This window comes from Harpia harpyja, chromosome 15, assembly GCF_026419915.1.
Source record: "Harpia harpyja isolate bHarHar1 chromosome 15, bHarHar1 primary haplotype, whole genome shotgun sequence".
Lineage (NCBI taxonomy): Eukaryota > Metazoa > Chordata > Aves > Accipitriformes > Accipitridae > Harpia > Harpia harpyja.
This window is the reverse complement of record NC_068954.1, coordinates 5,027,058-5,042,653: the sequence shown is the minus strand read 5'-3', so window position 1 is coordinate 5,042,653 and position 15,596 is coordinate 5,027,058. Positions and strand designations below refer to the sequence as shown.

At 39.3% G+C, this 15,596-nt stretch overlaps 1 protein-coding gene across 2 annotated transcripts in view; it reads left to right on the top strand.

Moving 5' to 3' along the window:
* TFAP2D (transcription factor AP-2 delta) overlaps window positions 1–11,761 on the top strand; it is a 54,102-nt gene extending 42,341 nt beyond the window's left edge. For both annotated transcript variants that reach the window (XM_052810250.1, XM_052810249.1), the window contains one exon: window positions 6,121–11,761. In XM_052810250.1, the coding sequence (XP_052666210.1) occupies window positions 6,121–6,340 (220 nt within the window). In that variant the 3' untranslated portion in view covers window positions 6,341–11,761. The remainder of the gene's footprint in view (window positions 1–6,120) is intronic.
* Window positions 11,762–15,596: the final 3,835 nt, after the last annotated feature.

Below are 15,596 nucleotides of genomic sequence, written 5' to 3'. Positions count from 1 at the left end.
TTTTAAATTGTAACAAAGAGCTGAGCCCAAAGCCTTACTGGTGGGTTGTTTTTACAGATGTGCTTACCCCCCTTATATAGTGTTCTCTCTTTTTTATGCTTCTTTGCTTATCAGGAGGTAGAGCAGCAGCTGTCATAATTCCAGTCATCTTGATTAGCAGCAGCAGCCTTCTGTTTGGATGCACGGACTGGAAGGAGCCTGGCGTGCAATGAAGTTTGTGGTGAAACACCTCTAGTGCCCTCTAGAGTTCCCTCATTTCCATGATCTCTTTCAATCTGACTTTAGATTCAGGTCTGGTTCCTAGTGCTGAGGTACTAGGAATCAACAAATTTTCCTTTCTTTTTTTCTTTTTTTTTTCCCTTTCTTTTCCTTGGCTCTTTATTTACCAAAGGTATTAGAGTTCCTTCCTCTGGGATTTTTCCCTCACACCCTTTCCCAGGAATTCTCTCTTTGATCTTTCTATAGCAAGGGTTCAATCACCTTCTCCTGCTCTGCTGATGACCAAAACCCTTTTGGAAGGGTGTGAATTTCTAATGTTGCCAATAATTTTTATCACGAGTGATATGATACCATATTCCCTTAAAGTCACCATGTATGGAGCCAAGAGAACAGATGAGAATCTGTTTTCTTTTCTTTATCCTCTTCATTAACAAATAAGTTCCATGATTACCAAGGAAAAAGCAAATATGCATTCATCAAAGATGGAAAAAAGCTTGGTGGGCTTGATTTGTTTTTCAATCCAGCACTTAAGATTTCTTAAAACATTTAAGGCACTCTCGTGTCTCCCTAAAAAACGAACGCCATCCCCTTATTTCCAAATTACTAGGTTACAAAGTTGCATTTTCCCTTGTCATCAGCATGTTTATAATGCTTACTTCTTGGTCTTTCCCATTTGAGAAGGGCAATGGGGCTTCTCAGCTACATTAGCTGCCTCACTGAAAAAAATCTATGCATGGTAGCAAGTTGGATGAATCTCATTCATTTATCTGCCTTCCCACAGAGCAGAGATGTAACCATTAATTAAGTGAAAGGAGAAACTGAAGGAGCTGATGGCTGCATGAGGGCCATTCTCACTCTTTTTCAAAAGTATCCAGTCATCTTGGATCCATGGTCTCGCTGGTGTATTTGGCTCTGCAGGTAGTAATGGGTGGTGAGGCCACTTTTCATCCACAGTTAGCCAGAAGCTTCTACATCTTTTTCTCATTCAAAACCAGCAAGTCACAGCATTATCCAGTGTTTTAGTTGGAGGATGTAATGTGCTATGTTGGAAACATTTCTTGGCAAACACCCAGGGGCTCCTGTGAGCACCATGTGCACCACAGTGCCGTGGCTTAATCTTTGGTCTATAGCTTAGAAACACTCCCTAGGCACAGTCCTGGATGTTTCAGATATGTTCCCTGGGCAATTCTCCTAGTGTGGAAAATCAGTCCCAATGTCTAAAATATACAGAGCTGAAATAGAATATTTTGGAAATACAGGGCGTCAGCTCTAGCACTCTCTTTTTACTTTCTTAATGGCAAAAGGAGGTCCATCAGCTTAGGATAACATGTCCTTAATACACTTGTTCAGTTATGAACAGAAAACAAGCATGATGACCTAGTTTGCAAGGCAACTTTTGTATGTGCTGTTTGCCACTCTGATCCTATAAACTACTTATCACTGTAATATGGTCATCTTCCAATGCCTACCTTGACTATCAGTCTAACTTATGTCACAGTTAGGACTACTGACCTTCTGAAGTAATATTATCACAACTTAATTCTCTAGGCAAATTTCACAGGACAGGCCTTGAAATCAACAGAAGTACCTCAAAGTCAATATAGGTACCTCTAACTTAGGTTACTTGTACCAGTGAAGAGATTAAAATCTTTTTCCATTTCCTTTACAGCCATCAAAAGTCTTATCAGATCTTATTCTTTGTTGTCTGCCGTGTGATGTTAAATTTGCATAATCATGAAATGGTTTTCATGTTCAGAGTTCTGAGAAAGTCTGACCAATAAGTTCAAGCTTACTTTTTCTTCTTCATTATTATTTTAAAGTATTTATTTATTTTAAACAAGGGTGTAAACATTCAGTGCAGATGGCCTCTTCCCCCCCAGCGAGAGGGAATCTGTTTCTTTTTCTGCATGTCGGAGTTTCACCAGCCTGGGGTATGGAGGAGTCCTTGAGGTAGTTGCCAAACGAAAGTCCAAGCCTTCAGGCACACTTGGATCTTTTCACTTTTAAGTAAGGCCATCATTAAAACATGAGCAGACATAATTGCATCATAGCGCTGGGCAGAACTGCAGGCAGGTCTGGATGTCCTTAAGCATAAGGATTTAAAATATGTTGGCCTGATATTCATTGCCTTCTTTCTGCAGCTCTCCATGCACAGTACCAAAATCAGAAACTTTAGCCTTGTCTTTTACAACAATAAAGTTAGTTTGTAGGAGTTGCAATGAGATGCACTACAAAGCTGAGAATACCCAGAAGACTCCATTATGAAACCACAATGTTTAATTTTAGGCTTTTAAACCCAAATGAAAGTATTATAATGAAAGCCACTTGTTTCATAGGTGTGGAGCATACCAAAAATGAACCAATTTCAGTGGGACCTCAGTTAGCCTGAAAAATCAGGCAACTAAATTTGACTTTCAGGAAACACATTTGAATGCTTTGCCATTAATCTTCTGTCTGTCATGTCTGATTTAAATGTAAAATCAGATTTTCTCCCCAACTTGAAACTTGCTTTCATCAGCAAAAGGAAATTATCCAACTTTCTTAGATTTTTCAAAGACTTTAACTTGCGGAGAAATAAAGTCCACCAAAATTAGAGCAAGGGGAATTACTGATAAAAATGTAAGATAAAGTAGAATGATCATATCTCTCAGCCTTTTTATGCTCATTACATAAAGTGAGGCTCAAAAAACACACCCTTGCAGGAGCATGGCAAGGAGGGCTGGTCAGAATTTTTCCATAAAGTGATTTCTCTTAATAAGCTTTATGGGAAAATTAATAGGTTCTGCATATCCCCATCTGTGGAGAAGTATATATTCATCAGGAACTGAAAGTAGAGTTGCCATGAAACTCTGCAGTGCTATTTCACCAAAAAAGGGTTGGCTTTTTTACAAGAAATACAATGCTATCTTGAAAAAAACTACTGTATTTGATGATTAGTGGTACATAAGAGGCTAAACTGTAAAGGAGATAGACTCCTAACTCACCCCACAAAATCCTTTTCCTATGAACACCAGTTTTCAGACCAGAAGTTTAAGATTCTTCTCGGGACAAAATACCCATATCTAGGTGTTTCAATATTAGCTGGACGTCTAAGCTTCCTGTGTAGTCAATGAAGATCTAGGACAAGATATGGTTGAGTAAACAGCAGGATGCAGCATCTTTTTAGATGCTATTAGGTATGCCATCATCCACTGTTGCTTTAAAGGGTACTGTTCTCCTGTAAGCCCTCTGCATTACCTGTTCACCTGACAGAGATGTCTTGTTACCATAGGGCATCTCAAATAGCACAGAACACACATTTTTACTCAGCTTGATGGAGCCCTCAGTGTAGCCAGAAGAATGGTACAGCTCACCATAAAGGAGACACGGCCATTTCATGTGCTAAATCATTCTCCAGACTTCTCTGTATGGAATAAAGCCCCAGGGCTCAATTCAGTTGCCTAAACATTGGCATCTAGTGCCATGTGAGGTACACAAGGGTAACGTGCCTGGCGTCAAAACACCTAGAAGCAAGGTGGACCTAAGTCCTGTGTGATATCTAGCAAATCTGTGCAGATGTTTCAGATGTCATAGGACATCTCAAATCACTGTAGACTCTTATACGTAGGAAACTACATTAAGTACCCTTTGATGGTAGTGGAGTTTAGGCGCTGTTGATGTATCCATCTACAAGTTGACACCTACGCTTATGTCCCTTAATATCAGATTTTGTCCCATTCTGGTATTTTCTACAGTCTTGTTCAACATTTGAGAACATTAAAGTTTACTATCCTTGCTCTTAGCCCTACAGATCATTTCTGAGACAATCTCTGTAAGTTTTCACAGTAGTATTCCCACTTTATTCTTCAGGGTTTATTGAGCTATCAGATGAACACAGTACTATTCCTTTTGCTCAGGAGTAAAAAGGTTCAAGGACAGCAGGCCGGAACATTTTTTTTCTATTCAATCCTTTGTTAAACTTACTATATGCATCTACCTGACATGAATGATTACAGATATTGCCAATGTTTAAAATAGATAAACTGGTTTCTTTTGCATGCAAGATCATAAATATTTTTAGTATGTCTTGGTATAGTCAGTTTCCCAAATCAAGACCCAGAAGATCAAACAAGCAGTGTAAAATCATGAGATACTATAACTAGTAATGATATATTTGAATTTCCTTTTTCTTGCTTTCTGTTATTGTAAGCTCCATCACATTTTCATTTCTCTGGCCTTATGAAGACTAGAAATGATGATAGAATGCACACAAAATCTTGAAATCACCTGACTCCTGAAAGGACTTGAAAGGGCTAAAAATACTCTTATTTATATGCTACTGCTGATCTTGTTTTTACTAATATTAAAAACATGACTTAGGATGATGATGATGATTATTATTTTTATTTTCCTGGTATGCCAGGCATTTCTAAAAAAAAAAAATTAAAGTGAGGTATGTTTATCTCTTTTTAATGCTAAATTAAAAAGATCCAGATATTACTACAAGTCCAAACTTCAAGAGTCCAAACTCCAAGAGTCTAGTGGTATTATTAATTGATGTCTGCAAAATAGTCCTTGTAAATATTTAATTACCATTTTCCTCTCATTACTAACTGGGGATAAACATAAATTCCTGCTTTGAAAAGTGCCTGGAGACTGATGGATAAACATTCTAAAAGCGAGTTATTTGTTAATAGCCTTTGGGAGACCTTTTATAAAAGACTGGGCCACTCCCAATCTGAAATGGAGAGATATTTCCAAACAGAGCTCTCGTTTTGGTTAGGACTCCCATATGTTTGGTGTCTTCCCTAGGATACAGTCTTTCCTAGCAAACATGGTTCCCATGTCCAGCAGACAGAAAGATCACTCTAAGAGATATCTTGGAGCCTTTCTCATTGTTTAAACACTTCTGGATCTGCAGGTGGAAGCCAGGCTGGGTGCCCAAAACATCTCGAGTGGCTGTAGATGCATATGTAGATACATATGAAATGCTCCTCTAAACTGAGATGAGATTAACACACTGTAGCTCTGCCTGGCAACTGCATTAATGCATCATTTCAGTAGCTGTTGAGGAATACCACTGAAATTCAGCTACTTTTCAGTGCAGAAAAACGACAGGAAAAATTCAGTGTTATCTTGAAAAAAACAGCTCATTTGGATGAAAAGTGCAACAGGGTAAATCTATACTAGTAAACTCAACACCACCAGGGCAACGTTGTTGAAAATTGACTATTTTTACTATTAATTGGTTAGGATGATCTGTGAATTTAGCCTGGCTGAACTAGCCCTATGTGAACATTTCCAGGGCATTGTTTGGGCATTAGCATTGACCAGGGAATATTCCCAACATCCACCCCGTTGGATGGTCAGAGGGCTTAGTAGCATGGATATGGCCAAACCATGCCAACTGTGCGGAGGGTCAGAGATTGCACCCTTGGCATTGCTCGATTTCCTGGTATGGATGTGGTCATACATCCACGTAGAATAGCCAGGTCTTGTTCAAGAGTCTGATCTAGAAGAGTGAATAAACCACACAGAACTGGTTTTATTTACCTGGGAAGGGACAAGCCAAACCTTCTGGGACTGGAAAAGCAGCGATGCTGGAGAGCCTAGGGCACGGATCCTCTCTTGCCTCTCTGAAGTCAACAACACTGTGTCAATCTGCATCAGCCGAGGATCTGTCCCACGATGTTTCAGAATGGAGACTCCTACCAAACCCAACCTTTGAAGCTGTCTGTAGTCTGCTCTTCAGCTCTACTCTTTTCTTTTCTGTTTCTCCCATAGGTAATAAATAGTTTAGGGAGCAAATCTTGAATTTCACCATAGCAAAATGAGTGTACTGTAAACTCTTCTATGTATGTGAGTGCATTTATATTTATGTGCATGTGTGTATTTCTTTTTCTGTCTCCTTCCCATTTGTAGTTTGATCACTCATGGTTTTGGAACTCCTGCAATATGTGCTGCCCTAAGCACTTTCCAAACTGTTCTCAGTGAAATGCTGAACTACTTGGAAAAGCACACATCGCACAAAAACGGAGGAGCGGCGGAATCCGGCCAAGGACACGCCAACTCGGAGAAAGCCCCCCTGCGGAAAACTTCAGAGGCTGCTGTGAAAGAGGGCAAAACAGAAAAGACAGACTAGCTACATCAAACAGAATCTATTTCAAGAGAGTCTTGCTGCTGATATTTTTTTTAAATATATATATCATTGAGGGCGATTTATCTCCAGTGGACCAAATCCAAAAAAAGGGGGAAAAAAGAAAAAAAAAGAAAAAAAATCCAAAAAAGAAAATAAAAAAGAGAAAGATTAAAACAGAGAGAAAGAGAGAGCGAGAGAGGAAAGTATTCAACCCTAAGAACAGCAGTGTACAGTAATTGTGTGATGAAATTGTCACTTTTTTAAAATTTATGTTGCTCTAAACTACTTTTTCGTGCACGTAGTATTTGATTGTTCTGAATGATACACTAACACTGTTTTTTATAAGCACTTCTGGACTTGGCTGAGGTGGCACATGAAATTTGAAGCACTTTCTTCTCCGGCAGCAGAGTTAGGGCCAGTGCATCGGTTGTGGGGCACGCAGTTCCCACATCCTGACTTTGCTTGCATGCTGGATAGATTGAAAGAAGGGCTTCCTCTGATCCATCGGAAATGCCTGATCTACTCACCATTGGGAAAACAATATGGAAACCTGGCAAAAGAGGAATTCTTGGGTCGTGGGACAAATGAACCGTTTGGTGTTTGGGGGCTGCTCATCCCCATGTGGGAATGTATAATAAAGCTGCACTGGAATGAGGCCAGAACCTGTTGGGAATCTGTCCTGACCATTCAAGCAGCAACCGTGGTGTCTCTTGTGAAAAGAGCATGGCAGACTAAAATGAAAAAAAACCTTGATAGTTTCAATAAGAGCCCTGATCCCTCTGTGAACTTCAGATTAAATGACAGCATGGGCTTCTGTCCTCTACCTTCTCAGCCCCTGGTCCCACAACACTGCAGTCTGCCATACCTGGGTCTCTGTTCAACAGGATCAGTGCAGGCAATTGGAGTCACCTTTTGTGTTGCCTTGATTTTATGATGCTTTTTTTTCTTCAACAGCTTGTTTCTGCAGCTTTATTGTCTTTAGCAATGCAGCTGAGGTGCAGAGGTCTAACAGAATCCACTCAGTTACCAAAAATAAAATAAAATAAAATAAAATAAAACCAAACTGACAAGTAAGACAGATTGGCTTGGTCCACAACAGCTAAGTGGTAATAACCTTGCTAATGTACTTTTGAAATATTACTTTACCACCTACCACACATCCTCTCACAGAAAACATTGGAGGCATAGTTTGAGCTCAGGCCTCTCTGAGTCAAAAGATTTTTTCCAGCCACATTCTAACTTCTTCTTCAACAAGACTTTTATTCCATTCCTGTTCTTGTTTCTCTGACATCACTTTATTGAGAAAGTTAGGAAGGATTGGTATTACAGGGTGGGGTTATGCTGGCCATCTAAGCTCCTTTTAAGATCATCAAACCCAGACTTTTTCTTCCAAGGGACAATTAATCTCTTTCTATGGTAGGAAATAATATAGTTGTCCATGTGTAAATGTTTAGAGCCATTTGAGATGTTTTAGGATATCTAAGACAGCCACAGAGTTTTGACAGATATGACATGAAGCCTATAGGAGAACTGGACTCACCTGGAGGAGGAGCTGGAGGATCCCAGAAGACAGCACTAGATAACTATGGGTGGCCACTTGACTTGCACACCAAGTTCCTAGGACAGGTAGAAGGGATCATCTGGAAGTGCCTGTCATTCTCCACAGATAATAGTTGGAATGTAACAGTGGCATTTTGCATTGTACATGGCTACAACTGGATTAATCACCCTCCTCTCCCTATAATCAGTGGAGAGGAAAAGGCACTTGTAGTATGCAGTTTATCTCACCTCAAAGTAATGATGAATCATGCCCTGAAAGTGTGTACTTTTCTCAACTAGGTGTAAAGGAAGCCAAGAATAGAAGCGCTCATACACATGTGTCTACATCATAGCTTTCTAGAGCTAGTTAGCACGCATTATATCTTGGATGACCAGCTTTAGACTAAACCTAGGGACAATGACAAATATCTGACGGCATTTACAGCCATGATGTAGGGAGTCAAACTGAATTAACAAGATCAGCCTTGCCTTCTAAATGTATGGAAGGAAATAGAGCTCTTATGGTGTGATGCTCTTCCTCTTGAGGTCAGTAAGGACATTGTCATCATGGTGAGAAAACACGCCAGGAATGAGTCCCTATTTCCTTGCATAAGGAAATCTAAAAAAGAAAAAAAAATTTCTATGATTTTGCCCAGATTTGTCCTTGCTCACAGTAGGTATATAACTTAGATACCTACTTTAGTGCTATTTAGGCACCCTTTATGCATTGAGGGAAATAGGTATATCTCCATGGACTCCGCCTCCTTAAGACACTGAGATGAGCTAAGTGCCTAACAGAACTTAAACTTTACTGAATGACTTTTTCACTCCAGCGCCTCTGGAGAAGTGTTAAAATCAAATGAATGATCCTCTGAGATGTCTTCAACAGAAACATTGTGGAACTGTTCTAGAACATGAAATACTTGAGTGTGAAAGTAGGTAACTATGATTAAAAGTGAAAAGGAAGCTCATTCTGCTTTTTCTATTGCCCAAACTGAGGGAGATAAAAGGAGGGAGGGAGGGGGGAATCAAAAGTTTGACTATGTCAGACATGCAGATTTGCCACATGAAAAGGTACTGTAAAGCAATTTAATTGTGGTCCTCTCCTTCAAGATGTGGATAAATTTAAATCAGGTTTTGATGGAGGGAAAAAAGAGAAGAAAAAAGTTTTTTAAATCCTTCTCAATTTTATTCAATGAAATATCAGCCTTCTGTAGAAGGGGGAATGACTGGCTGGGTAGATTTTTCTGTGAAACTGTTGAGAAAGCAGCATTTTATTACAATCAAATTCAAATGTTTGATACTGGAAATAATATGTATACAGCATTTTTTGAAATATTTACCTATTCAGGATATGGTCCAAGGTCCCAACAATAATTTATTTAAAGACTTGCATCTTTTGTTGTTACATAATCACCACGAGCCTCTGCTCTGCAGGCAACAAATTATTTTTGACCTGATTTTTGACCTTTGAGCTATTAATATTAATAAACCTGAGCACTCTTGAAGCCCCAGAACTTCCAGCTTTTGACTGAATAACCACTACATATTTTTGGTAAGGTTCAATACAGATCTAATTCAACCTGATGAAACTGCTATATAATCTTACCATTAAGAGGCTACCTGCATTTACATCCCAAACTTTCTGGGTTTTCCTGTAGTATATTAGCACATTTTAAAAGCAAAATTCTTTTTAAAAAGTAGCTGCAAGTTTGCTGATATTCACAGGCTCTCTGGTTTTTATTTTTCATTGTACTCAGTAATTTTATTGAGAGAAAAAAATAATTATTACTGCCTTTTCTGCTGAACTAGCTATCAGAGGAGTTTGGTGTCAAAATGCCTTTGGTTTTTGAAATTGGAACTTTCAGTGTGGTTTTAAGCAATGAATTCACTGATGTTCCTGTTAAAATCTCAGCCTAAGGTCTCATCCACTTGTACCTGCACAATGTTTCCATGATGTCTTTTTTTTATTATTTTCTTAGCCCTTGTCTCTATGGAAATGTTGCCATCTCAAAACACATTCATGAATTAGATCAGCTGGAAGGAAGGGCATGGTTCGAAGTTAGTGAGTGTTCACTGGTAGCAAATTCAAGTATATTTGTACCTTTTTGACTTTGAAATTAATCTGATCTGAAAAAAAAGTTCTTCCTTTGAGAGATCATGGAATTGTTTATTCCATTCAGGTCAAAAATGTCAAAGGAGTACAGAAAATTGTCCAAACTTCCATGGCCAGGGCAATGAATCACTATGATTTTCGAAACCCTGAAAACAGATTCACAGCTCAAGTGCTGTCTGAGTATTTGGATCCTGTTGTACTTCAGCCCATTGCTGAGCTTTGTATGCATTACAACTTTCCCACCACCAATCTCAAAACATTTTAAGTCCCTGATCTTACTTCTTATACTAAGCCCTGAAACATTTGATTCGCAAAGACCAGCTGTTGATTCTTGGATTTATTAGCAAATTACTCATGAAGTAAACACACTGACTAACCACATGCCTTTCTTTCTAGAGCAAGGTGTTACTCGCTGTGATACAAACAGCTCATGTGTTGACTAAGCTTAGAAGGTAAGTCTCTGGCAGAGCTAGGAGTGACATTCTCTCCTCCAACCTCTGCCCTAAGATTTGGATCTCTGTTCACACAGTCCTCCATTAGTATCAGTCCATGGCAGAGATGTGTAGTAAAGGGAGAGTTTTATGCAGATGATGAGAACTGGAACAGCATTTGTATGGCCTGTAAAGGGGAGTGAACCACAGACATGCAGTGATGACCCTGCCACCTACAACTGAAGACTGTCAAGAATTTTGTCCTTCATGCTGCCATCTTAAACCCTAACTCCTTCTAGGTGTCATTCTGTTGCCTTGGAGAACTGGCACAAGGGGTGAATTTGGACCTTTAATTTACTTCTTTTTTAAAGATAAACTCCAACATTCATTGGGAAAAGACTTCAGCTCTCCAAATCAACAAGGAATCTGCTCTTTGAAGCTTCTCTTTAACTTTTCCTAAAAACAAAAAAATCTGCTATGAAGCAGGCACAATGTATAGTCCTTCCAAATCCTGGACCTCTGTGTAAATATTCCCCCAGCTCATCTCTTCCTTTGAACGTGACTCAGTGGCACAGCTGCGGCTCACAATTTTCCAGCAAGGCTGAAGAAGGGCTGCTTTATTGTCCTAAGAGCCAATTTCTCTAACTGCTTTTGTTTGTTTGTTTGTTTCCTAATACCAACAAGCAGTTTTGGTCTGAGATGTCTTAGGTATCCAAAAGGGCTGCTGATGAATTCCAAGGTCATTTGCCTTTCGTTTATCCTTTGGAGGGATAGTTCTGCTGCTCTAATTCTTTACTTTTAAGGACAAGAAAAAACAGCATTAATAGAAGACACAAGCCTGCAACACAAGGAAGAATCCATAAACATAATTATACAGGAACTGTATTTATACAAATATCCTCTGCCTCTGCCCTCATTACAGGTCCAACAAGACTTCAATTACAGCTGTGTGGGTAATGGGGGAGGAAGATAAAGTAATTTTCCTTTGCCAGGTGAAAGTCATTTGGAGAGGTCTGATCTTTTTTTATCGCTATTCTTTACTTTTCTTTATTTTGTACAATTACTTCTGTTCTGTACAGCAGCTGTTGTGATTGTATTTAAATGTGAGTGCGCACTTGGTCACCAACAAACAATGTCCTACTTATTGGTTTGGGGTTTTAGTTTGTTTTGGGTTTTTTTCCTTCCACTTAATTTAACTTAATTTATAATTCAGTGGTGAAAAACATAATCTTTTATATTTCTATTTCCTATACAAGCTACCTGTTTTACATGAGTCTATGAAGATAATGGCCACATTTGATCAAACATTTCACGGCAATAAAATCTATGTTGATTTAACCCTGATTTGTCTGGTGCTTGAAAATAATTTCCATCTCTGGATAAATAAAGACAGTTAAACCTGGCTAGGAACCGGATCTATGACATTACAAGACCTAGAACTTCCATCCAATAGGTAAGACATACAAAGCAGAGGAACAACAATAATGCTATTCCCATGTTACAGCAAGGAAATAAGTTTATACAGAGATTAAAGGTGGGATTTATCCCACCTAGTTGTAGCTATATTAAATAGTTAACTCATCTAGAATCTGTTAACCAGATTTAATGCTTGTTGCATCAAGAGAAAGATATAATGCAAGGCAATTTATGCTGTCCTAAAGCAGGAATCCAAACAAGTTGGGATGATTTACATTAGGTTAGTTTCTCTCAGCTGACCACAGCAGAAAAGTGGTTGGAATCCTAGTCCCTATCCATTGGCAACGGACACAACCTAGAAAACTTGCTAACCCCAGATACTTAATATTTAGATGACCAGACTACATTGAGATGTATGCCCTCAGAAGTGCCTTGATGATGATTGCATAGAAAGGCTGTGACAATACTGGCAATCAAATCCACATCTCCACAGTCTCAAATTAATTCTTTAATCTTCTCCCTGAAAGCTTATGGCAGTTCATTGCCAACTCCTACTTCAGCCAAGGGTGTGGGTTCACTGCCAACACTCCCGCTCTGGAATTTGATCCCAGTGTTGTGGCACAAGGTTTGACTCTTCCCAGGCAGAAACAACAAGAGTCAAAAAGAAGGCTTTAGATGTAAATAGCATCCTCTTTCAGGTATGACTTGAAGAAACTCTAGCTTAGATGTTTAGCCAAACTTTCCAAAACAAAAGGATCTGAAAAGTTTTACTGAAAAAAAAAATCCAAAAATATGTGGGTTTTTAAAGCAATTTCCTAGACATGCTCAGTTTCAAAACTGTTTGGGAACCTGATGACAACCCTTCTTTCTGTGTTTTTTCAGTGCTTGCAGAAATGGCTTTATGAGTAATTCTAGACAACGACACACCAAGGGCAAAGCTGCAATGGCAGAAACTTCAGAAGGATTCCAGGCGAAAAAGGAAATGGTTTGGGAGGCAGTTCCCTCATGTTTAAACTTGGTTTATCCAACCCCCACCTCTGTTCCCTAACAAATGAACTCTCAATAATTAATATTACCCCTCTAATCTTCTGGGAAATATGATTTCCCAGGTGATATAGTGAATTCCTCTGATCAGTTCTGTATGTGCTCTTCTCCAAAGTCAGAGGAAACACAACTGTGACAAATTCATCAGTATTTTAAATACAGTCACATGAGAGGTTGCCTCTCCTATCTCTCTTCACTTTGGTGTGTAAATTTTCCACTCACTCCATTAAAATAGAAAGAAGACAAACCCACTGAGATTTGCGGAAGTGCAGTGCCCAAATACATGTCAATGTGCACAAGTAGCCTCTAATTTGTAGACACTGCAACATACAAGAAGATGAAAAGGAAAAAGTAATAGGAAAAATATCCATCTCTATCAGATTTTATATGCAAACTGCCTATAAAGAGCTTGGGCAAATTTGCATTCAAAGTAAGTGACCAGGCAAAAAAGGACCAAATCTGTAAAATGCTGAGTGTCCTGAAGCCCCAGAATTAGCAGAACCAATGAAGTATGTATGGTAATATTTGTCCACATGTTCAACAAGAGAACTCCCACTTATGTTAGAGAGGCTGGGTGTTCACTTATATTTTGCTGGAAAATCCAGTTTAGTTTCTAGGTAGGCACTAAAAGCAAAATCTAACAAAATGTCTAGCCTCTTAAGTGTTGTTTAGGTTCACCTTCCTGTAGAAAAGACATGAAAAAGAAATGAATGGGAACTCCAAGCCTTAATGGAAAGGGCATTATGCTCTGGGCACAGTTTATGTTGGTTATTTTAATGGAAAGATATTTGAATTAGTGGTATATAAATGCAGCTTCTGAAGCAACTCAAAATGTGAAGCTTTTGGAGAAAGGATTACTTGGCTTACACCACAGCATGGGACAGAGTTCTGCTCATTCGGGATCTAGTGTACTAGGCAGACCCACACAAAGGCAGTCAAGATATAGTTCACTGTCATTTCATACCAAGAGACATACTGGAGGCATGAATCAATCACCCACATATAAGCATCAAGTGACATTTTAGACAGCCCTGTCTATCCTGCCTGGCTTCCCACTGCTTCTCCAGAAGGATCAAGGTTTCACAGCTTCACTATATCTGTCAGTCCTTTGTGTATATCTTGGATACTCAAGGAAACCTGAAATAGTACCGGGCATCACCTTTCAGCAAGCATACGTGTACAGTACACTCTACACATACAGTCTACGCTCACAGTAGTACCCCTTCGATTCAGTGGCCCACACCTAGGCATCTGCTGCCATCTCAGCAGCCCAGGAGTATTCTGCTTGGTGTCCATCTGCCACTCCAGAAGAGAACAGGCTTCCCACAGATCCCTGTGGATCCATCTTAGCAATGTATATAAATACCTGACGGGGGGGAGTAAACAAGACAGAACCAGACTCTGCTAGGTAGTGTTCAGTATCAGTACAAGAGGTGATGAGCACAAATTGAAATACAAGAAACTCCACTGAAACATAAGAAAAAGTTTTTTGCGGTGATTTTCTTTGAACTCTGGATGAGGTTGCCCAGAGAGGTTGTGGAGTCTCCATCCTTGAAGATACTCAGAGGCTGACAAGACACGGCCCTGAGCAACGTGCTAAAGATGACGTGCTTTGAGTAGGGCAGGTGGACTAAATGATCTTGAGGCTCCCTTTCCAACCTCACCTGGTCTGTGATTCTGTGAACCCTTTGCGCTCAGTTCACTTGACCACACACAGGCCCTAACAGTTTTTGAAATAAATAAGGTAACCTGCCTAGTCTGTATGCACTTTTGCAGAAAGGACGTGTGTCACATTTTCCAGCCTCACTCTGAATCCTTAGATACTCTAGTCCATAGATGCATGAAACTGGGAAAAGTGCAGCTGCCTTGCATTTAGTTACGTCTTGGTACCTGTGCCAACACAAGCCAATGTACTGGTGGCACATGCACAAAGAGCTTCATCACCCTATGAAACTCAACTTCTCCATCTAAAGCCTTGGGACTGGACATGTAATGGCAAGAGGATGAGTCCCATTACTGTTATCACCTACAGCTATCTAGTTTTCACATATTTTATTATTATTATTATTTGTTAATTAATGCATTTAACACAAATATTAATGAACCACTCTGGGCCATCATTATGGCCAGCTAAATTAAGGAGTTATCAAAGCACTGAGCCTTTGCCAATTAATATACACTGTGAAGCCAGTAATAAAACTACACAGAAAATTAGGAATGGTCAGTAGAGAGCATATTAGTGGAATTGGATGCACTGTGAATAAACTGCTGGAAGTATGCCAAGATATTATCACCTTATTTGTCAAACTTGGATCTGGGAAATAAGTGGGAAAACTTTCCCTTGAAAATTGCCTATGTTATGAAAATAAGAATGAAAGACAAACAAACAACCCTTTATTCACCAGAAAAAATGTTGCACAATAAACTAGGGAAAGATGTATCAGAGAAACAGCTTAAAAAGCAAAATAATGATTTTGATTCAGATTGAAAGGGACTAGGATGAAGTTTCTCTCCCTTTACTCCTGTCAATTGAAACTGAAAGTAGAAATGCTGTGTGACAAAACCACTTTTGAAAACTGCATCAGAAGAATATAATGCTTGTGGTGGCAGCAAGTGTTCTGAGTAAGCAAAAAAGCTTCCATGCCTTCCTAATGAGCCGGTAGCAGAAGAAGGTGCTGTGGATCCAGTCTTGTCATTTTGGAACAGAATGAAG